The sequence below is a fragment of the Lynx canadensis genome, chromosome E1 (assembly GCF_007474595.2).
Source record: "Lynx canadensis isolate LIC74 chromosome E1, mLynCan4.pri.v2, whole genome shotgun sequence".
In the NCBI taxonomy this organism is placed as follows: Eukaryota; Metazoa; Chordata; class Mammalia; order Carnivora; family Felidae; genus Lynx; species Lynx canadensis.
In genome coordinates, this window is record NC_044316.2 from 16352362 (window position 1) to 16374886 (window position 22525).

The window sequence follows — 22525 nt, forward strand, 5'->3', positions numbered from 1 at the left end:
ATATTGCTGTATATTGTAACAATTCCTTTTAAATTTTTTTTTCTCAACGTTTTTATTTATTTTTGGGACAGACAGAGACAGAGCATGAACGGGGGAGGGGCAGAGAGAGAGGGAGACACAGAATGGGAAACAGGCTCCAGGCTCCGAGCCATCAGCCCAGAGCCTGACGCGGGGCTCGAACTCACGGACCGTGAGATCGTGACCTGGCTGAAGTCGGACGCTTAACCGACTGCGCCACCCAGGCGCCCCTGTAACAATTCCTTTTAGAAAGTGCATCCTTCATTGCAATCTGTGATTCCCCCAAATTTATTTTTTTTTCAACGTTTTTTTTTTTTTTTTTTTTTTTTTTTTTTTTGGGACAGAGAGAGACAGAGCATGAACAGGGGAGGGGCAGAGAGAGAGGGAGACACAGAATCAGAAACAGGCTCCAGGCTCCGAGCCATCAGCCCAGAGCCTGACGCGGGGCTCGAACTCACGGACCGCGAGATCGTGACCTGGCTGAAGTCGGACGCTTAACCGACTGCGCCACCCAGGCGCCCCTCCCCCAAATTTATTAAACCCATGAATCCAGAACATTTACATTCACAATACCTAGGATATAGTTTTTCTTTATTTCTCCAGATATTTCTCCCAATATTTCGTAGCAGGCAGCTTGGACCACCTTTATCATTTTCTGCAGATCTTTAAATTCTCGATACAGTAGCATCTTATTCCTTCCAATGTTAAAATCAAGAACTCCTAAGGCCTTTCCCGTTCTCTCACGGAGTGGAATTACTATGTGGTTCTCTCCACAGACAGAGGCCAAAATGACTTCTGAAGTGTCTGTACACTTAAAGAGGAAGTCTCTGAAACCAAAACCAAATAAGCATAAGGATATAAGACATCAGCAGTCTCGTAACATTCCACCCAAACATACTGAATCGCTCTTTTGTGCCAGCGATGCTCCAGCCACACCAGCCCTTGTTTCATCTGCCTGGACCGCTCCCCCCTTTCTTTCACAGAGCTCTCTCTCTCAGCTCACTCATTAGAGAGAGAAGCCTTCTCTGACCAAGCAATCTAAATAAAGTAGCAGCGCCCAGGTCGCTGTCCATCTGCTACTCTGTTTTATTATCTTTTGCTATACTTCTACTTGTCTGAAGGTATTTGGTTTTTGTTTACATATTGTCCAATAAGTACCAGTTGAATGCCTGAAAGAACTGATGAGTATGTTAGGTCAGGTTCCCTAGAAGCAGAGACCGAGACATGAATGCTTCTGCCAAGGATTTATAGAGGGAGTGCTTTCCACAGAAACCTGTAAGGGTCTGAGGAAAGCAGAAGAGGGAAGAAGAAGCTAATTAAGAATGTGAAGGCTAGGGCTGCTTGGGCGACTCAGTTGGTTAAGCATCCAACCTTGGGCGTCATGATCTTACTGCTTGTGGGTTCAAATGTGAGTTCAAGCCCTGCATCAGGCTCGGAGCCTGGAGCCTCCTTCAGATTCTGTGTCTCCCTCTCTCTCTGCCCCTCCCCTGCTTGCTCTCTCTCTCTCTCTCAAAAATAAGTAAACTTATAAAAATTTTAAAAAGAATGTGAAGGCTAGCCTCAGCCTCATCCTAAGGGGTACTCTGGAAGGCAAATGGTGCCAAGAATCTGCCCCACCTTGGAGAGGTCTTTTATCAGTCATTGGCTCCACCATGCATCTTTGGGTGTGTGTTGTAAGATGAGTGTTTACCTAACTGTGATGCACAGCCAGGTAAGGGGCTCCCATCACTCAAGGGCACTGCTCCAGAGGAAGCTACAGTGTGCAGCCCCTAGCAGAATGTATATTAGGGATCTGGGTAGGGCCTCAGCAGCACTGCTCCCTGGAGGGACCTGAGATTTTCATTGAAATGTAGTAGTGGTTTCTTTCTCTAGTGAGGTATAGACACATCTCTTTCCCCCTTTCCAGTCTATGTTGACATTCAGATGTCATTCTTTTGAGGTATTTGTAAAAATGTTGGTGCTTTGCCTAGCCTCAAAAAGCACATTTATGACTCATAATACCAATCCTATAATGCCAGGGAAGATTATGTCCTTTGTGTCTTTCTTTTTTTTTTTTTTTTTTTGCTGTTCCCACTCCTTCCTGCTGCTGAGCCACCACTTTGTGTCTTTATGATAACCACAGTCATGAAGCATCATGCCAAACTTTCCAGGCATAAAGATAAAGCTGATTGGTCAACAAAGTTCCTCAAGAGGCACCTGTTGTAAGTTACACACAGGAGTCCAGATTGAGTCTGGGTGTGCAAGGACTCTCATAAAATTCGACCAGCACAAGGAATAACTGTGGAAAAGAGGTTGAAACTGAATGAACATTCAGATATGAGGCCAAACTAAAATTTAATTAACACATGTACTTAAATGTCAAATTAGCCTACCGGACTGGGATAGATTACTGCCTACTCAACCACACTGACCTCTAACAAGCAGTCAGTCCCTTTTGTGATAGGTGCATCCCTGGTTGAGATCAGTTTTGCATCTGTCCGGTTTGTGTTCCTGGCATCCCACAGATGAAAGGCATGCAAAGTAACCCAGAGCTGAGTACTTATTAAAGACAATGTTCTCTGCTTCCTCCCCACCTTTGCCTGGCCTGTTTTCTTCAAATAAAAAAATACACGTCCACAGGCTAGCTAACATTAACATGATGAGCTCTGGTAAGTGACATGGATGTATTTTTCACAATCATGGTGGATTTTTGTTGAATTCCATGTTTGAAAAAACATCACAGAAAAATAAAACACTATCATGCTTTAAAACATGCAATTTTAATATAAAATACCAATGAAATCTGTTTTAAAAAGTACTTGAAGGGGAAAGGAGTTAACATGTCCCACGCAAACAGGAATTTTTCTTTAAAACCTATCAGGGTAAGATTTAAGTATACTAATAATGGACAAAAGCTGTGTCTCTCAGATCTACTATCACAGTAGGGGAATGTGTTTTGGCAGCTGAGCAAAACAAACATGAAAATGCTTCTCATACCTGAAGATGCATGTCTTCCTGAAGATGATAGGGGGATTCCTGTGGATTTTTGTTAGACCCAGGTGCCTTGTAACCATCATATTGCGTAAAACATAGTCTGAATCCTTGAAAACAGGAAGAGATTTCAACACAGAGAGAAATAATTAAACCTTACTTTCCCTTTAGAGAAGTCTGGGGAACAGAAAAATAGAGGAAAAATTTTAGGAAAGTTTAGATGATGTCTAGCTTGAAGTATCAGTACATTTTACTTAGTACTATTAAGAATGAGGTATTCACGGGGCACCTGGGTGGCTCAGTCGGTTAAGTGTCTGACTCTTGACATTGGCTCAGGTCATGATCTTGTGTTTGGGGGACTGAGCCCTGCATTGGCCTCTGAGCTGACAGTGTGGAGTCTGCTTGGGATTCTCTCTTCCTTTCTCTCTGCCCCTCCCCCACACCCCTATCCCCATTCTCACCCCCTGCTCATGGGTGTGTGTCTCTCTTTCTCTCTCTCTCAAAAATAAACATATTTATTTATTTATTTATTTTTATTTTTTTTAATTTTTTTTTAACGTTTACTCATTGTTGAGACAGAGAGAGACAGAGCATGAATGGGGGAAGGTCAGAGAGAGAGGGAGACACAGAATCCGAAACAGGTTCCAGGCTCTGAGCTGTCAGCACAGAGCCTGACGCGGGGCTCAAACTCAGGGACCGCGAGATCATGACCTGAGCCGAAGTTGGACGCCCAACCAACTGAGCCACCCAGGAGCCCCAAAAATAAACATTTTTAAAAAAGAGAATGAGTAGGGGCGCCTGGGTGGCGCAGTTGGTTAAGCGTCCGACTTCAGCCAGGTCACGATCTCGCGGTCCGTGGGTTCGAGCCCCGCGTCGGGCTCTGGGCTGATGGCTCAGAGCCTGGAGCCTGTTTCTGATTCTGTGTCTCCCTCTCTCTCTCTGCCCCTCCCCCGTTCATGCTCTGTCTCTCTCTGTCCCAAAAATAAATAAAAAACGTTGAAAAAAAAATTAAAAAAAAAAAAGAGAATGAGGTGCTCACAAGAGAAAAAATTCAAATTACGACATTCTTTTAAATAAACACACTTATTTTTTACAATTGTGATAAAACTGTGTGTTTATATTATTATTTTTTTTTGATGTTCAAATTGCATTGTAGAACATTTGGAAAATACAGAAAAGTCCAAAGAAAATAAGACAATAAAAAATATTCTCCATTGAGGTCTTTGTCTTCACCAAAACTTCAACAAAAACTGTTCTGGTCAAGGTTACTAGTTGCTCTGTCATTGTATTATCCACTGATCTACCCCCAATCATCATCTTTCTCTATAGCAGCACTTGACTCAGTGAACAACTCCCTTCTTTTTCTTTTTTAATTTTTAATTTTTATTTATTTATTTTTTTAAAAGAGATGGGCTGTATTTTTTTAATTTTTATTAATGTTTATTTTTTATAAGTATTTTAGTTCCTTTATTTCTTTTTTTTAAATGAAATTTATTGTCAAATTGCTTTCCATAAAACATCCAGTGCTCATCCCAACAGGTGCCCTCCTCAATGCCCATCACCCACTTCCCCCTCCCTCCACCCCCTATCAACCCTCAGTTTATTCTCAGTTTTTAAGAATCTCTTATGGTTTGGCTCCCTCCCTCTCTAACTTTTTTTTCCCTTCCCCTCCCCCATGGTCTTCTGTTAAATTTCTCAGGATCCACATAAGAGTGAAAACATATGGTATCTGTCTTTCTCTGTATGACTTATTTCACTTAGCATAACACTCTCCAGTTCCATCCACATTGCTACAAAAGGCCATATTTCATTCTTTCTCATTGCCAAGTAACATAAAATACCTAGGAATAAACCTAACCAAAGATTTAAAAGATCTGTATACTGAAAACTATAGAAAGTTTATGGAAACTATTTATAGAAAGTTATAGAAAACTATAGAAAGTTTATAGAAAGTTAAGGAAATTGAAGGAGATATAAAGAAATGGAAAAACATTCCGTGCTCATGGGTTGGAAGAATAAATATTGTTAAAATGTCAATACTACCCAAAGCTATCTACACATTCAGTGCAATCTCAATCAAAATTGCACCAGCATTCTTCTCGAAGTTAGAACAAGGAATCCTAAAATTTGTATGTAACCACAAAAGATCCTGAATAGCCAAAGTAATATTGAAGAAGAAGACCAAAGCAGTAGGCATCACAATCCCGGACTTTAGCCTCTACTACAAAGTTGTAATCATCAAGACAGCATGGTATTCGGCACAAAAACAGACACACAGACCAATGGAATAGAATGGAGACTCCAGAATTGGACCCACAAAAGTATGGCCAACTAATCTTTGACAAAGCAGGAAAGAATATCCAAGGGAAAAAAGACAGTCTCTTTAACAAACGGTGCTGAGAGACCTGGACAGCAACATGCAGAAGAATGAAACTAGACCACTTTCTTATACCACTCACAAAAATAAACTCAAAATAGATAAAGGACCTGAATGTGAGACAGAATACCATCAAAACCCTAGAGGAGAAAGCAGGAAAAAACCTCTCTGACCTCAGCTGCAGCAATTTCTTACTTGACACATCTCCAAAGAAAAGGGAATTAAAAGCAAAAATGAACTATTGGGACCTCATGAAGATAAAGAGCTTCTGCACTGCAAAGGAAACAATCAACAAAACTAAAAGGAACCAACGGAATGGGAAAAGATATTTGCAAATGACATATCAGACAAAAGGCTAGTATCCAAAATCTATAAAGATCTCACCAAACTCCACACCCAAAACCCAAATAATCCAGTGAAGAAATAGGCAGAAAACAAGAATAGACACTTCTCTAAAGAAGACATCCGGATGGCCAACAGGCACATGAAAAGACGCTCAATGTTGCTCCTCATCAGGGAAATACAAATCAAAACCACACTCAGATACCACCTCACACCAGTCAGAGTGGCTAAAATGAACAAATCCGGAGACCATAGATGCTGGAGAGGATGTGGAGGAACAGAAACCCTCTTGCACTGTTTGTGGGAATGCAAACTGGTGCAGCCTCTCTGGAAAACAGTGTGGAAGTTGCTCAAAAAATTAAAAATAGATCTACCCTATGACCCAGCAATAGCACTGCTAGGAATTTACCCAAGGGATACAGGAGTGTTGATGCATAGGGGCACCTGTACCCCAATGTTTATAGCAGCACTTTCAACAATAGCCAAATTATGGAAAGAGCCTAAATGTCCATCAACTGATGAATGGTTAAAGAAATTGTGGTTTATATACACAATAAAATACTACTTGGCAATGAGAAAGAATGAACAACTCCCTTCTTGACATACTTTCTTCACTTGGCTTTTGGGACAACACTCTCTCTAGTATTCCTACAAATCACTCATATTTCTTGCTGCTTCTTTGTCTTCCTCACCTCTAAGAGGTTTTCAAGCTGTAGGCCATAACCTACCTATGGGCTGTGAAAATGTTTTAATGCCTTTATTTTATTTTATTATTTGAGAGAGAGAGAGAGAGAGAGGGAGAGAAAGAGAATCTTAAGCAGTTTCCATGCTTAGTGCAGAGCCTGGATGGGGCTCAATCCCACGAACCTAGGATCATGACCTGAGCTGAAATCAAGAGTCAGATGCTCAACTGACTGAGCCACCCAGGCACCCCTTAATGCCTTTTAAAACCAGTTTTATTGAGGTATCATTGATATACAAAAAACTGCACATATTTAGTGTATACAATTTGAAGAGTTTGGACTGAGTCTTGACCAACTTTTTATTTATTCATTTATTTTTTGGTGGAGACTGATTTACTTATAAGAAAGTAATATTAACATATCTTGTAAAATATGCAGGATATATCTTATGACTGTATAATATATGACTATAGAAAAGACTAATTCAATTGGAAGAAGTAAAAAGGGGTTTTTATGTCTGCCTTTAAAAAGTTCTTTGAGGGGTGCCTGGGTGGCTCAGTCAGTTAAGACTCTGATTTCGGCTCAGGTCATGATCTCATGGCTTGTGAGTTCGAGCCCCACATCGGGCTCTGTGCTGACAGCTCAGAGCCTGGAGCCTGCTTTGGATTCTGTGTCTTTCTCTCTCTCTCTGCCCCTCCTCCACTCACACTCTGTCTCTCTCTGTCTATCAAAAATAAATAAACATTAAAAAAAAAAGTTCTTTGATTGGAGCACCTGGGTAGCTCAGTTGGTTGAGCATCAGACTTCCATTCAGGTAAGATCTCACCCATGAGTTCGAGCTCCACGTGGGGCTTTCTGCTGTCAGCGTGGAGCCTGCTTCAGATCATCTGTCCCCCTTTCTCTCTGCACCTCCCCCACTCACACCCTCTCAAAGATAAATAAACATTTAAAAATAAATAAAAAAGTTCTTTGATTAAGAGGGAACCTTGATAATAGGATCAATAGGGGCAGCATGATGAATGGTGCCTGGGAGAAGAACAACTGTTTTGTGGTGTGGAACGTTTACTTGCCATGACCTCAAGTGTTTTCCCAAACCCTTTAGATGAAAAATGTTTTCAATAGAATGTTTAGCAAACTGTAAAGATTCTCTGATGCTGGCAATGGAGCATCTAGCTTTTCCTAATATATTTCTTCCATGGTTTGAATCCATCTAATTCCATGGTTAGAATCTCACTGTGTCTGTGTTTCTAGGTTTAAATCTTTAGCCCAAACTAAACAATTCCTCTTCTGTTCCCACCTCTCCCCTCAAAATTGTGTCAATTTGGCCACTTCTGTTAAGATTGGAACCATACTGGGGTGCCTGGGTGGCTCAGTCAGTTAAATGTCTGACTTAGGCTCAGGTCATGATCTCATAGTTCTCATAGTTCGTGGGTTTGAGTCCCACGTTGGGCTCTGTGCTGTCAGCTGCTTCAGATTCTGTGTCTCCGTCTCTCTCTGCCCTTCCCCCGCTTGTGCTCTGTCTCTGTCTCTCAAAAATGCGTAAATGTTAAAAAAAAATTTAAAAAGAAGATTGCACAAAAAACCATAAAATACCTAGGAATAAATCTAACCAAACAGGTGAAAAATCTGTAGGCTGAAAACTATAGAAAGCTTATGAAAGAAATTGAAGAAGACACAAAAAAAGGGAAAAAGATTCCATTCTCCTAGATAGGAAGAACAAATATTGTTAAAATGTCGACACTACCCAAAGCAATGTACATATTCAATGCAATCCCTATCAAAATAACACCAGCATTCTTCACAGAGCTACAACAAATAATCCTAAAATTTGTATGGAACAAGAAAAGACCCCGAATAGCCAAAGTAATCTTGAAAAAGAAAACCAAAGCAGGAGGCATCACAATCCCAGTCTTCAAGCTATACTACAAAGCTGTAACCATCAAGACAGTATGGTACTGGCACAAGAACAGACGCTCAGATCAATGGAACAGAATAGAAAACCCAGAAATGGACCCACAAACGTATCGCCAACTAATCTTTGAAAAGCAGGAAAGAATATCCAATGGAATAAAGACAGTCTCTTCAGCAAGTGGTGCTGGGAAAACTGGACAGTGACATGCAGAAGAATGAACCTGGACCACTTCCTTACACCATACACAAAAATAAACTCAAAATGAATGAAAGACCTCAATATAAGACAGGAAGCCATCAAAATTCTCAAGGGGAAAGCAGGCAAAACCCTCTTTGATTTTGGCCGCACCAACTTCTTACTCAACACGTCTCCAGAGGTGAGGGAAACAAAAGCAAAAATGAACTACTGGGACCTCATCAAAACAAAAAGCTTCTGCACAGCAAGGGAAACAATCAGCAAAACTAAAAGGCAATCGACAGAATGGGAGAAGATATTTGCAAACGACGTATCAGATAAAGGGTTAGTATCCAGAATCTATAAAGAACATATCAAACTCAACACCCAAACCACAAATAATCCAGTGAAGAAATGGGCAAAAGACATGAATAGACACTTCTCCAAAGAAGACATCCAGATGGCCAACCGACACATGAAAACATGCTCAACATCACTCATCATCAGGGAAATCCAAATCAAAACCACAATGAGATACCACCTTACACCTGTCAGAATGGCTCACATTAACAACTCAGGCAACAACAGATGTTGGCGAGGATGCAGAGAAAGAGGATCTCTTTTGCATTGTTGGTGGTAGTGCAAGCTGGTGCAGTCACTCTGGAAAACAGTATGGAGGTGCCTCAAAAAACTAAAGATAGAACTACCCTACGACCCAGCAATTGCACTACTAGGCATTTATCCATGGGATACAGGCGTGCTGTTTCGAAGGGACACATGCACGCCCGTGTTTATAGCAGCACTATCAACAACAGCCACAGTATGGAAAGAACCCAAATGTCCATGGATGGATGAATGGATAAAGAAGATGTGGTGTATGTATACAATGGAGTATTACTCAGCAATCAAAAAGAATCAAAAGAAATCTTGCCATTTGCAACTACGTGGATGGAACTGGAGGGTATTATGCTAAGTGAAATTAGTCAGTCAGAGAAAGACAAAAATCATATGACTTCATTCATATGAGGACTTTAAGAGACAAAACAGATGAACATAAGGGAAGGGACACAAAAATAATATAAAAATAGGGAGGGGGACAAAACAGAAGAGACTCATAAATATGGAGAACAAACAGAGGGTTGCTGGAGGGGTTGTGGGAGGGGGGGATGAACTAAATGGGTAAGGGGCACTAAGGAATCTACTCCTGAAATCATTGTTGCACTATATGCTAACTAATTTGGATGTAAATTTTAAAAAATAAAAAATAAAATTAATTAAGAAAAAGATTTTATGGTAAAAAAAAAAGACTGGAAGCATACTATAGAAAATAAGGGGTTGGTAAAATAATATGCCTAAAAACAAGCTTTTCATTTAATTTTACTTGGAGCAAGAAACTATAAATTCAGCAAGTGCCTCAGTAATTATTCAGTAGTGAGATAACTACCATAGTTAAAAATTTCTAGGAAACGGTTTAGAGAAAGAGCTGCAACGATATTTTCCCCCATTTTCTTTCTTCTGCTACTGGCTTGTTATTTCCCCCCTTACCTTTCCAATACAGCTTTGCCCCACTATATGAAAGTAGAGCATTCCTATGAAACCTTTCATAAGCTGGACTGGCATAATGTGAAGAAGCAATTACTATTAACTCATACAGAAAAATTTTTGAGCATTCCCAGACCCCTGAAATAACGATTCTTAGGTTTTTCTGATACCTTAGAATGCACCTTGCTAACGGATGCACAAAATAAATTGAGATAAAGCACAGATGCTCACAGACACAATTCAAAGATGTGGTGGTTTTGCTGAGTGCAGCTGGGGGGAAGGAGGTCTTGGTGGGGACACCCTTGCTGCTCTGGGGGCTAACTGCCAAACAAACACCGAATGCTATTTTCACTTTTTACCTTTTCTCATAAAAGCAAAATCCTCTTCGGATTTCTTTCAGTTAGCAAAAACAGATACTACTGAGGGCCTTTGGAAAACAGAAGTGGGCTAACATGAACTTCTGGAAGGTGGGAATAATAGCATCTGTTCATTCTCACCTTATATATTACACATCATTTAGTATTTACCCTCCTCTGCTTTGTTTTTCTTGTGAAAAACATTTTTTAAAGAAAGAATGAAATATATAGAAAATAGCAGAAAACATCACATAGTAAAAGTAGGTATTGTTTTGTGAAACTTCAGTCTTAAGTGTGTGTGTATGTGTGTGTGTCTGTAAGGGGTCAGGACATAAAGTGGTTTTCATATGATAGGTCAAAGTCAATATAATTTTGAGCCACAATGATTCCAAACACTTGGGAGTACCTCAGGGCTTGGACCTCAGACTTTTTTTCTATCCTCACTCATTCTCTTGGTCACTCCCTCTAGTTTCATGGTTTTTGTTTTGTTTTAGGTTATTATGGTAAAATATACATAGCATAATATTATTACTTTAACCATTCAAAGGTGTACAATTTGGTAGCATGAAATGCATTAATGATGTTGTATAACCCAGTCTCATAGTTTTCAGTACCATTTATTTGCTAGACTGGATTTTTTCCCCCAATACTAGCTCATATATTCAACTGTCTTTTTAATATCTCCACTTAGATGTCTAACAGGCATTTTAAGTTATAGTTAAAAAATATTTTTCAATTTATTAGGTAACATTTTTTCCGTATGTTTATTGAGCATGTTTTTTTTTTTTAAATTTTTTTTTAGTAGACTTGTCTTTTGCTTTTTTTCTTTTGGATTTTTAAAAAAATCTTATTGATTTGTGTAGAGCAGTGTTAACCCTTTGTTAAATATGTGGCAATTTCCCCCGATTCGCCTAAAGCAACTTATTTTGTCTATAATTTTGGTGCAAGGAAGTTGCACATTATTATGCCATCAATGTATCAGCCTCACTTTAATTGTTTCAGCCTTTGGTGTAGGGTTAGCCATTCTTCCCCAAAGATGGTAAATTCCCTCTCATCCTGCATTTTCTTAGCAATGCTCATGCACTTATTTATTCTTTCTCCGAATGAAAATTAAAATCATTTGGTCAACTTAAAAAATTGGGGGATTTTTCTTAGAGTTTTTTGGAAGAAATTATATATATTTTAGAAAGAGAGAGAGAGGGAGTGAGCGGGGAAGGGGCAGAGGGAGAGAGAGAGAATCCTAAGCAGGCTCCAAGCTCAGCTCAGAGCCCAACCCAGGGCTCCATCCCACGACCCTGAGATCATGACCTGAGCCAAAATCAAGAAATCAAGGACCAAATGCTCCACTGACTGAGCCACCCAGGAGCCCCAATCAGGGACTATTTGTAAAGGCCTGGGTAGTATATAGAATCCCAGGCCTAGTAACAATAGGGAATTGTTACCACACTTAGCCTGAAGAGGCAAGGGAAGAAAGTGACTACTAGAACCTGGAGAGGACAGCTGTATGGAGAGAGTCATCTGACTGAAGGTGTAGTGGCCTTTAGTAGAAGAGTACAGCCAATCTACAGCAACGTGGCAGAGAGATTGCCAGAAGCAAATTACCCCAGCCTCACTCTCCGTGTGTCCTGCATCTCCTATTGGTATGTCTCATCGGACAAACCTAAACAGAAGCCAAGGAGCCTATTGATACTGTCTACTTTTTGAAGCAGAGCAGGCTGGAGAAGAGAGCAGAATAGACTGGAGAAGCTGCAGATGAGGAAGGAGGAGGTTTAGGAAGTTAGTAGAATTAAGTGATTGGAAAAAGTATCCCTACTGCCACCCACAGCCATTTTTAACACCAAAACCTCACCTATCTTCCACTTAGGACAAACCCCTGACTACACCCTTGGACAGGTGCACTGGTCTCTGCCCAGCTGTGGCCTCACCCAGACCCTGGGCTGCTGAGTGGTCCTCCTCCTCATTCTGGGGATGATCTTTTTCACTCCATAACATGACTTAGATGGACAGTGACCCTTGTGATCTTGTCCACAGCATTGTGATTGTGAAAACTACATGCCCCTGAAGGCACACTTTTTGTTGACTGCTGTGGGTGATTTTAACTTTCTTCACAGGGCCCTAGATATCATTTCCCTTAAGGCCCAAACAGGGGTCTCCTTAGGTGTGGACACTGGCCAAGTCAAATCCTCCCCAGATCCCACACTATGACTGTGGCCCATCAGACCTGGTGGTCTGTCCCCCACACCAAATGGTCCTCACCCACCTCACCCCCCACTGAGTTGTCCACCCCCCTTCTGAGGGTACTTGGAGGTTCCCATTCCTACCCCACCCCCAGGAGCAGCACCCAGGACTAGGGTTCTCCACCTCCTCGGTCTGTTTGCTCCATCAGAGAGCTCTGTGATTCCGCTCTTTGGCTAAGGCCTCATCAGCTTGGTCCAGCCACTGAGAGAAGAAAGAAGAAGCCTGGAGAGAAGGGGAGAGACACATGTGGAGGGCTAGCCGAGGGACTGAGAGAGCACCAAGGTGATGCTATCACCTGATCAGGCACCACGCAGGATTGTTTAGCCTTTTTTTGTTTGTTTGTTTGTTTGTTTGTTTGTTTATTGATTTATTTTGAGAGAGACAGAGAGAGCAGGAGGGCCAGAGAGAGAATCCCAAGCAGGCTCCACACCCAGAGCAGAGCCCAATGCAGGGCTCTGAAAACTCATGAATTTTGAGATCATGACCCGAGCCAAAACCAAGAGCCAGATGCTTAACTGACCAAGCTACCCAAGCACCCTTCTTTTTTCTTTTTTAATGTTTATTTATTTATTGAGAAGGAGAGAGCAGGAGAGGCCCAGAGAGAGAGAGAGAGAGAGAGAGAGAGGGAATCCCAAGCAGGCTCCATGTTGTCAATGTAGAACCCGACATGGGGCTCGATCCCATGAACTGCAAGATTATGACAAAAACCAAGAGTCAGATGCTTAATCAACTGAGCTCTCCAGGCACCCCTTTCTTAAAAGGAAGACAGACACCTTTCCACCCATTCTCACTACATGCAAAATCTTAACATTAAAATTAAGTGTAAAAAAAAAAAAAAGGAGAGAGAGGCAAACCAAGAAACAGACTCTTAACTATAGAGAACAAACTGATGGTTACTGGAGAGGAGGTGGATGAAGGTGGGGGGGGGGGATCGGTTACATAGGTGATGGAGATTAAGGAGGGCACTGGTTGTGATGAGCACCAGGTGCTGTATGTAAGTGATGAATCACTAAATTCTACACCTGAAACTAATATTTCACTGTACATTAACTAGCTGAAATTTAAATAAAAACTTGGTGGTGGGGGGGAGTGTAAAGAAGCACAACAAACATTCAGCAAAAACTCATTACATTATAGATGGGCCTTTTTTCTTTAACTGGTGTGATGTAATCATGTCTTTCCAAAAGAGTAGTGCCTCATTCCTTCCTATTTCACCCATACGATTCTGGTGGGGGCTGTCATTTACTGTAAACTCCGCCAGCCCCACCCCTGGATGGGGACCATGTCTCAGGATAGACTAAAAATGCTCTCTTGGGTTTTCCAAATTGAAACAAGAGGATTCTTTTTTAGTCACTAAGCATCTGGCTTGCCCTATGGAGAAAGCCTATCTTAAACTGGAAGGACCAAGCTAAAGTGTAGAGGGAAGCACACATGAGACTTTCAGAGAGAAAGAACATGAGAGAGTGCTGACGATATCGAATTCCTGGTTCTTTCTGGTCATCCTGGAAGCCAGCCTGACTCCTGTCCATTCTTCATTTTCATCACACAAGTCAATCAATTCCCTTTTTTGCCTAAGGCAGTTTGAGATGGACTTTTGCCACTCACAACCAAGGATCTTGAGTTGGGATCATGGGAAGTACGTCCCCAGTTGGCCTAATAGCTAACTAAATATACTTTTAGCATATTAGCAAGACAATACTATCTAGAAACTCTGTTAGAGGTCTAACATTGCCCCACCTTGCCTACCTGCTTTGGGCCAGGCTCGATGAAGTATGTAGTGATGGTGGTGATGTCAGATGTGATCTCACAGAGCCAGGCGATGCCAGTGATCACAACATGCAGGATGTGCTCTCTGCTGTGGACGTAGTGATAGGCAGTGCTAAAGACATTGGCAACACCCTGTAGAGACAGAAAATTTTAATTGTCTTTTGAAAAAATTGTTTTTAATGTTTATTTTTGAGAGAGAAGAGAGAAAGAGTGTGAGCAGGGAAGAAGCAGAAACAGGGAGACATAGAATCCTAAGCAGCTCCAGACTCTGAGCTGTCAGCACAGAGCCCAACATGGGACTTGAACCCACAAGCTGTGAGATCATGACCTGAGCCAAAGTCGGACACTTAACTGAGTCACCCTGGCACCCCAACTGTCTTTTCTTTTTAAAATAGCAGAATAATGCACCAATTGGCTTATCTTTTTTTAATGTTTATTTTTCAGAGAAAGCACAAGTGGGGGAGGGGCAGAGAGAGGGGGACAGAGGATCTGAAGCACGCTGTGTGCTGACAGCAGCGATCCCGATGTGGGGATCAAACTCACGATCCCTGAGATCGTGACCTGAGCTGAAGTCTGATGCTCAACCACTGAGCCATTCAGGTGCCCCGGATTATCTTTTTAAATTAATGATGACCTACTTCAGACAAAGTATTCATCAGTTCTCAAAAGGCAGTGTTCCAGGTTCTACTATGAAAAAAAAGATCTCAAGAAATCAAAGATGTAAGGAGATATCTACTACAAGATCCGCATAACTTTATTATGTTTCCTGATAATCATCCAGTGAAATTTGTGATATGTGCTATCAGAGAATAGAGTCAGAAGAACAAGATAAAGTTTGAAATGAGAAAAAATATTTAAAAGCCAGGAGCTAATGACAGCCTTGGGCAGATGGGTAGGAGCTGCCCTGATATGATGCAATTTCAATTTCTGGATCTTTCTGTCCTTTTTTTCATCAGATCAGTACAGGTTGTACTCTGATCCAAGGCCTGCAACATGCTAGATAACACAGTCTTCTTATAGGCATTGAGAGAGGCTGTTACACAGAAAAGGGGGATGAAGTCCTTAGAACGCATCTGTTGTCTTGTTGTCAAGAGACTCTAGGAACCACAAATTCTTCAAGACTATATGAATTTTATAATACAACCCGAGGCATCTAAGGGTAACTCAGGACACTTTACCTCTAGGTCCTGGAGAATCTATTTAAAGTTCATATTGAGGGGCACCTCGGTGGTTAAGTGTCCAACTTCAGCTCAGGTCATGATCTCACGGTTCGAGGGTTTGAGCCCCACGTCAGGCTCTGTGCTGACAGCAGAGGGTCTGCTTGGGATTCTCTCTCTCTCTCTCTCTCTCTCTCTCTCTCTCTCTCTCTCTGCCCTTTCCCCACTTGAGCATGCTTTCTCCTTCTCTCAAAATAAATAAACTTAAAAAATAAAAAATAAAGTTCATTTTGACATCGTCTCTAATAAGATTATATATAATTCACCTACTGTTAACTCCATACTCCTCCATTTTCTTCTTGATATCTTTATATCATTCTTATATCAGATAAGAGTGAATCACATTGTTAAGAAGATGTCCAGGGGCACCTAGGTGACTCAGTCAGTTAAGGGTCCAGCTCTTGATTTCGGCTCAGGTCATGATCTCACAGTTTGTGAGTTTGAGCCCCACATTGGGCTCTCTCTCCCTCAAAATAACTAAATATTTTTTTTAAATGTCCAGAGAAAAAGATTCCACCACTTTCCTCAGTTATACATCCAATAAATGGGAAGAGAAAAAAATTTTTTAAGTTTATTTATTTTGAGAGAGAGATAGAGAGAGTGGGAGAGGCAAAGAGAGAGGGAGAGAGATTCCCAAGCACAGTGCTCTGTGCTGACAGCACAGAGCCCAATGAGGGGCTCGAACTCACAAACTGTGAGATCATGACCTGAGCTGAAATCAAGAGTTTAATCTACCTGACTGAGTCACCCAGGTGCCCTAAGAAGAGAAAATTTTTAAATTGTGGTAAATAAACATAAAGAGCCAGACGCTTAGAGGGGAATACGTGGTAAAGGCATAGCAAGTTCCTGATTGTTGCTACATCCCAGTCCATCGCCTCCATAAAGGCTTTCAATCTTTCTTCATTGCAATTACTATTCATAAAATCAAATTAAAATGCTTGTAGAAATAAATGATCCAGTTATAGTCTTAAAAGTGCTTATCTTTTGGAGCACCTGGGTGGCTCAGTCGGTTAAGCATCCAACTTTAGCTCAGGTCATAATCTCCTGGTTCATAGATTCAAGCCCCATGTCGGGCTCTGTGCTGACAGCTCAGAGCCTGGAGCCTGCTTCGGATTCTGTGTCTCCCCCTCTCTCTGCCCCTTCCCTGCTCATACTCTCAAAAATAAATAAACATTGAAAAAAATTTTAAGTGCCCATCTTTTTTGTGATCTAATTTGAAAACACGAATACGCAAGAAACATTTAGGTTTCTTCCTACATTCTTCATCCTTAAAAATCATGACACTGAAACCAAGAGTCATGGGAATGCATTTGTGGAAAGAGTAAAAGATTTCTAGGTTCCCCCTACTAATAAAACATAAATATCTCCCTTCTAAAGATTCATTCCTACTTTGTGGGTCTTAGTTAGTAGTCTAATGGTTGGATTTCAGTGCTACAGCATAAAATGCTGTTCCTATAATTAATGCAATAGGACACATATTAACAATCTTCCCAGAAGCTAAAGCATAGATGAGGCTGAGAGTCCTTCTATGTGTAATGGAGAACCTCTCCAAAGACTGTTAGACATACACAGTAAACAGGAACAAGTATGATGACACTATCTATTTTCATCTGGTTTTAGGTTTTGCTTTTTAAAAAGTATAGAAGGAGAGGCCATCTTACCATTGCTCTTGAAGAATTCCTCCATGACTTACCTGATAGAATCTGATCTCATGAGGCACAAAGACGTTTATTTTTTGGGGATCTCGTAGGGTGTCAACAGCCATGACCCCAAAGACCCTCATATATGCATCCTGAAGAGGCAGAGCCAGGAATGAACCATTTTGATCACTCTTCTTGATGGAATTGTTCCAGAAGAAGACGTTCCCATGGTGCTGAACCTGGGGGACATGTATTGGCTTCCCTTCATCCACTACTGTAAAGCTGAGGAATAGGAATTAGAAGGTGGTAGAAAGGCACGGGAGAAGGCTTTAGATGAAACCGTGCAGGAAATTAGATCAATTCTCCATTCATAGTTATTGTCATTATATGTCAGAGAAGTGGACTCATGAGATTACTAGTTTGGAGAGTCTGACTTTAGAAAAAGATTAAAAAACAAGCTTAGCTCATACCAGAGAAAACATATATGAACAGGATGCTGGAGACATAACTTATAAAGCAGGCAGAAATAATTGAGCTGATGTTGTGAGGCAGAGTTCCAACATGGCAAATCACTGCCTAGGAGTCAGCTCTAGAATTGACCAGGTGAAATTATTTAAGACTGGAAACCCATCACCTCCCACTCCAGAAGCATTGGTGGCCTGAGGTCTTTCTCTCTCGGGAAGTTAACTGGGATTTCTATACTAGTTTATTTCAGAAAGGGAACTATTTTTTTTAGAAGTGTAAAACCAACCTCTTCAAGAAATTCTTACCTGATTCCCTTCATGTCCCTGTAGAGTACCCTGTTCAGTACAAATGGAGCATCATCTAAAGTAGAAGCTACGTTCCTCAATAGAACATTCCCTCTATCAGGCAGTAGTCTGTTTTCTTCTAAGAGGGAAATGTGAGCACTGATCTTCTTATTTCCATGGGATTCAGCATCCTATGTCAAAATGTTTCTGATGATGTATTTGGTGATTAAGAGTTATTCTCTTAATCACGTCTCCCATCATTAGCCAGTTTGTGCATCTGACCACAATAATTACCATTCATGGGCAGCAGGGAAAAGGCTGACACCACAGCTGTCTCCTAAACCTGAGTTTTTGGTTTTGTTTTTTATTTGAGAGAGACAGAAAGAGAGAGAGAGAGAGAGAGAGAGAGAGAGAGAGAGAGAAGGAGGGAGGGAGAGAGAGAGAGAGAGAGAGAGAGAGAGAGAGAGAGAGAGAATCTCCGCAGTGAGTGTGGAGCCTGATGAGGGGCTAGATTCTACAACTGTGAGATCATGACCTGAGGTAAAATCAAAAGTTGGACGCCTAACCAACTGAGCCACCCAAATGCCCCCCAAATCTGAGTTTTAATGAATGGAATGGATTTACTTTATGTCAACTAGACTAAAAAAAAAAAAAAATCTCTGAAGTCTTCTCAAATTTAGAGGTTTAAAACTTGGATCCCTTTGGACTATAGTCATATTGTCTCAGCTTCAGTTAAAAGTATTTATCTTAGAGGGCCAGGGCAAGAATATGGCTTCATTTAACTCATATTTCTTGAGTACATTTTCACCATCTACTCTGCAGTGAATGTAGGAAAAAATGCTCTCAGGGAATTCTTAACATAGTTTGGCTATGATATTTGATTTATGCCAGGAAAAAATTTCTTGGGGTCTCAGATTTCAGAGTTTATGCAACTACTATTTCTAACTAAAATAACAGAAAATTCTCTGTACCTAAAATATTATTATGTTATTAACAATATTGTGTTGACACATTATTGAGCATGTCCATAATTTGGGGACATGAAAAATGTTTTCCTTGATTTTTGCCTTCCCTTTCTATATATTTGGGTTTGCTTTTTTTTTTCTTTTCATTTTTGGAAAAATATTGAATGCTTCACAAATTAGCATGACATCCTTGAGCAGGGGCCATGCTAATCTTCTCTGTATTGTTCCAATTTTAGTGTATGTGCTGCTGAAGCAAGCACTGGGTTTACTTTTAATGTATTTTTTTTCTTTTGCCTTTATTCTTCCTTTTCTACATAAAAGATCTATAGAGTAACTAGCAAATGTAGTAAGATTTCTCTTAGGGTACCACAGACCTCTGAAACAAGTTGGAGTAATACTTGTTTTTCTAGATTGGTCTTCTGCTCCTGGTCACACCATTTCAAAGTACATTGGAAAATTCAGCCATTCAGTTGATGAATCCATTAATTAAGTGTTGCTATTTAATTGAGCTGAATGGCTCCAAGTTCCCTGGACTAGTGGAATCTGTGATATCTATCTATCTATCTATCTATCTATCTATCTATCTATCTATCTCTATATGTCTATATATCTATATATCTATATCTATATCTATCTATCTATCTATCTATCTATCGCAGCCATGCTGGCTGTTTCTGTCCGGGAGGGGCAGCAAGCTGGGAGTGCCTGAGGGGGTGGCAAAGCTGTGGGCAGTGGTCCATCAGAGTCATGTGTTTTAAGTGACATGATTCTATAATAGTATCAGCTTGTTTCTAGGCAGTGCAATGAAATATTGTGTGATATTGGATCCTACTTCCTAATGACCTTATGATTTAAATAGTTTCTTTTAAAAATTTTAATGTTTATTTTGAGACAGAGAGTCAGCAAGTGGGGGGAGGGGCAGAGAGAGAGGAGAGAGAGAATCCTAAGCAGGCTCCATGCTGTCAGCACAGAGTCCAACATGGGGCTCGATTTGATGAACCATGAGATCATGACCTGAGTGGAAACCAAGAGTCAGACACTTAACTGACTGAGCCAACTAGGTGCCCCTTAAATTGTTCCTTTAAAATTTTTTTCATTTTAGAGGAAGAGAGAGACAGTGTGCAAGCAGGGGAGAGGGGCAGAGGGAGAGCGAGAAAGAGAGAGTCTTAACCAGGCTCCATACTCAGCGAGAACCCCACACAGGGTCCGATCCCATGACCTTGGGATCATGACCTAAGCCAAAATCAGGAGTTGGATGCTCAACTGACTGAGCCACCCAGACGACCCTAAATAGCTCCTTTTTAAACTGACTCCTAAAACATTTTTCAAGGGAAATGTAGCTTGAACTGCGTGCACCATCTCCTTACTGGTATTTTTCAATATTAGCCTATTGTCTTCTCTAAGCTTATTGACTCTCAGCACAAATGAAATTAGAAATCCCAAGACACAATTCTGTCTCTTATACCTTTCCTCTCTACTGCTACCTTCCCAACCTGCAATCATTCCAGGTGTGTCTTTCCTAGGCTTTGGGTCACTGTAATGTTTTGGAATGAACAAAACATCTATAGCAGTACTCAGTAATTTTTCAAGAGAATTTAGTGTGCTCCCTCTTTGCAACCATTGAACATCACATACTAGGACGAAATTTTTCCTCTTATATTTCACTTTAGAAAAACATACCTGGGTGAGGGCCTTAAAGGTCTCAGTGTACACTGGCTCCAAAGATACCCCACTTGTCTCTGCAGCATGTTGGATTCGGTATAGCCACTTCCGCCTGGCACAATTCCTCAGGTTCTCAGTAGGGCTCCTTTCTAAAGTATTCATCAGAAACTCCACAACAGTTTCCAGAACATGATCTTCATTGCCCCTGAGTTCAGATACAACCAACTGTATGTATTTCTGAAATTGTTTTGAAGACATCCTCACTTCTTGACCAGGGTGTGGCTTTGGAAATTGGATGTGTAGTTTAGCTAAAAGACATAAACACAAAATGAAGAACTAATCAAAAGTTCATTTATCTATGGGGGAAATTTTCATTCCCCTTTTATAGCAGACTGAAGCCCCTGACAACTGCTCCCCATGGAAAACCAGGTATATCAAAGGCATCTCAAAGCCTAATGAAACATCTTACAGTGACTTCCTGTATTGAACTCACAATATCCTGTGTCATCTTCCCTGTTTCTGTTTTGTTTTTTTAACTCCACCACTCAGCCAGCTGAAACTCCAGGGTCAACTCTGACTCCTCCCTACTTTTTACCTTCCGTATCCAATAGGCCACTTAATCCTATCCTGTTAGCCTTTGGCAATATATCTTTTTGCCACTCCTCTCCATTCCTAATTCCATAATCCCAAACCAGTGTTAGTCATTTTATACATAATTAGATTACCAATAGTAAGTCTCAATACATATTTATAAAATTAAATTAAAACAACTTACAACAAAAAGCAGAATCAGGCCTATAAATACAGAGAGCAAACTGATGGTTGCCTGAGGGAAGGTGGGTGGGGAGATGGACAAAAAGGGTGAAGGGGAGTGGGAGATACAGGCTTCTTGTTATAGAATGAATAAGTCACAGGAATAAAAGACATAGCATAGGGGATATAGTCAATAATATTGTAATAGCTTTGTATGGTGACAGATGGTATCTACACTTGAGGGGAGCATAGCATAACAGATAGAAAAGTTGAATCACTATGTTGTACACCTAAATCTAATGTAACGTTGTGTGTTGGTTATACTTAAATAAAAAAATTAATAAATACATACATGCATACATACATATATACATATCACACAACTGGAATGAACCTCAAAGGCACTAAGACAAATTTATGGCTTTTATTAATCATGGTATTTAAATAATCATAAACACACTCCCCAATTATTCTAAAGAATAAAAATATATCAACATGCAAAAACAAAAACTAAAATGAAAAATAAACACAATTTGCAGTATGCAATTCCCTGGTTCAAAGTCCTACCATATTCAGTGACAGATGACGATATACTTGAGGTAAGCATAGCACAATATATTGAGAAGTTGAATCACTATGTTGTACACCTGAACCTCATGTAACATAGTATGTTAACTATGCTGAAATTTAAAAATTAAAGATAAATAAAAATTAAGAGATGGGGGAAAAGTCCTACCATATACAGATCCAGTTCATTTTCCAATAATATTTACCCATAACACCATATAGAAATGATTTGCCCTAGTATCTCCATTCTACTCATGGTCCTGACAATGCCTTACACACTTCTGCATCCACATATCTTCTATTTTTTTAATTGTACAATTATGAATTTGCTACCAAACTTAAGCACTTGCAATAACATATCTTACTCCATGCTCCTACCCTGTTTCATCCCCTGCCCCCCCACAGCCCCACCAATAACCTGCGATTTTGCTTTTGCATTATCTTTCCCTTCCTTTTATTTTCCCAGTAGTGTTATTGTGTGTGTGTTTGTGTGTGCACTTCTAAACAACATGTAGTTTAGTTTGGCCTATTTGTAAATTTCAGGAAAAGGACATCATACTATATACATATACATATATATACATATATATATA

General features: G+C 40.4%; 1 protein-coding gene and 1 non-coding gene across 2 annotated transcripts in view; both read right to left on the minus strand.

The window, feature by feature from the left end:
• EFCAB5 (EF-hand calcium binding domain 5) overlaps nucleotides 1–22525 on the minus strand; it is a 200993-nt gene that overhangs the window by 14981 nt on the left and 163487 nt on the right. The window contains exons 18-23 of the mRNA XM_030295821.2: nucleotides 20631–20920; nucleotides 18007–18176; nucleotides 17290–17518; nucleotides 14359–14511; nucleotides 2995–3098; nucleotides 592–845 (exon numbers count right to left, since the gene is read on the minus strand). Coding sequence (XP_030151681.1) covers nucleotides 592–845; nucleotides 2995–3098; nucleotides 14359–14511; nucleotides 17290–17518; nucleotides 18007–18176; nucleotides 20631–20920 — 1200 coding nt within the window. The remainder of the gene's footprint in view (nucleotides 1–591; nucleotides 846–2994; nucleotides 3099–14358; nucleotides 14512–17289; nucleotides 17519–18006; nucleotides 18177–20630; nucleotides 20921–22525) is intronic.
• Nucleotides 19104–19210, minus strand: LOC115501952. The gene has a single exon (XR_003964992.1). It is a non-coding gene; the product is annotated as a U6 spliceosomal RNA (small nuclear RNA).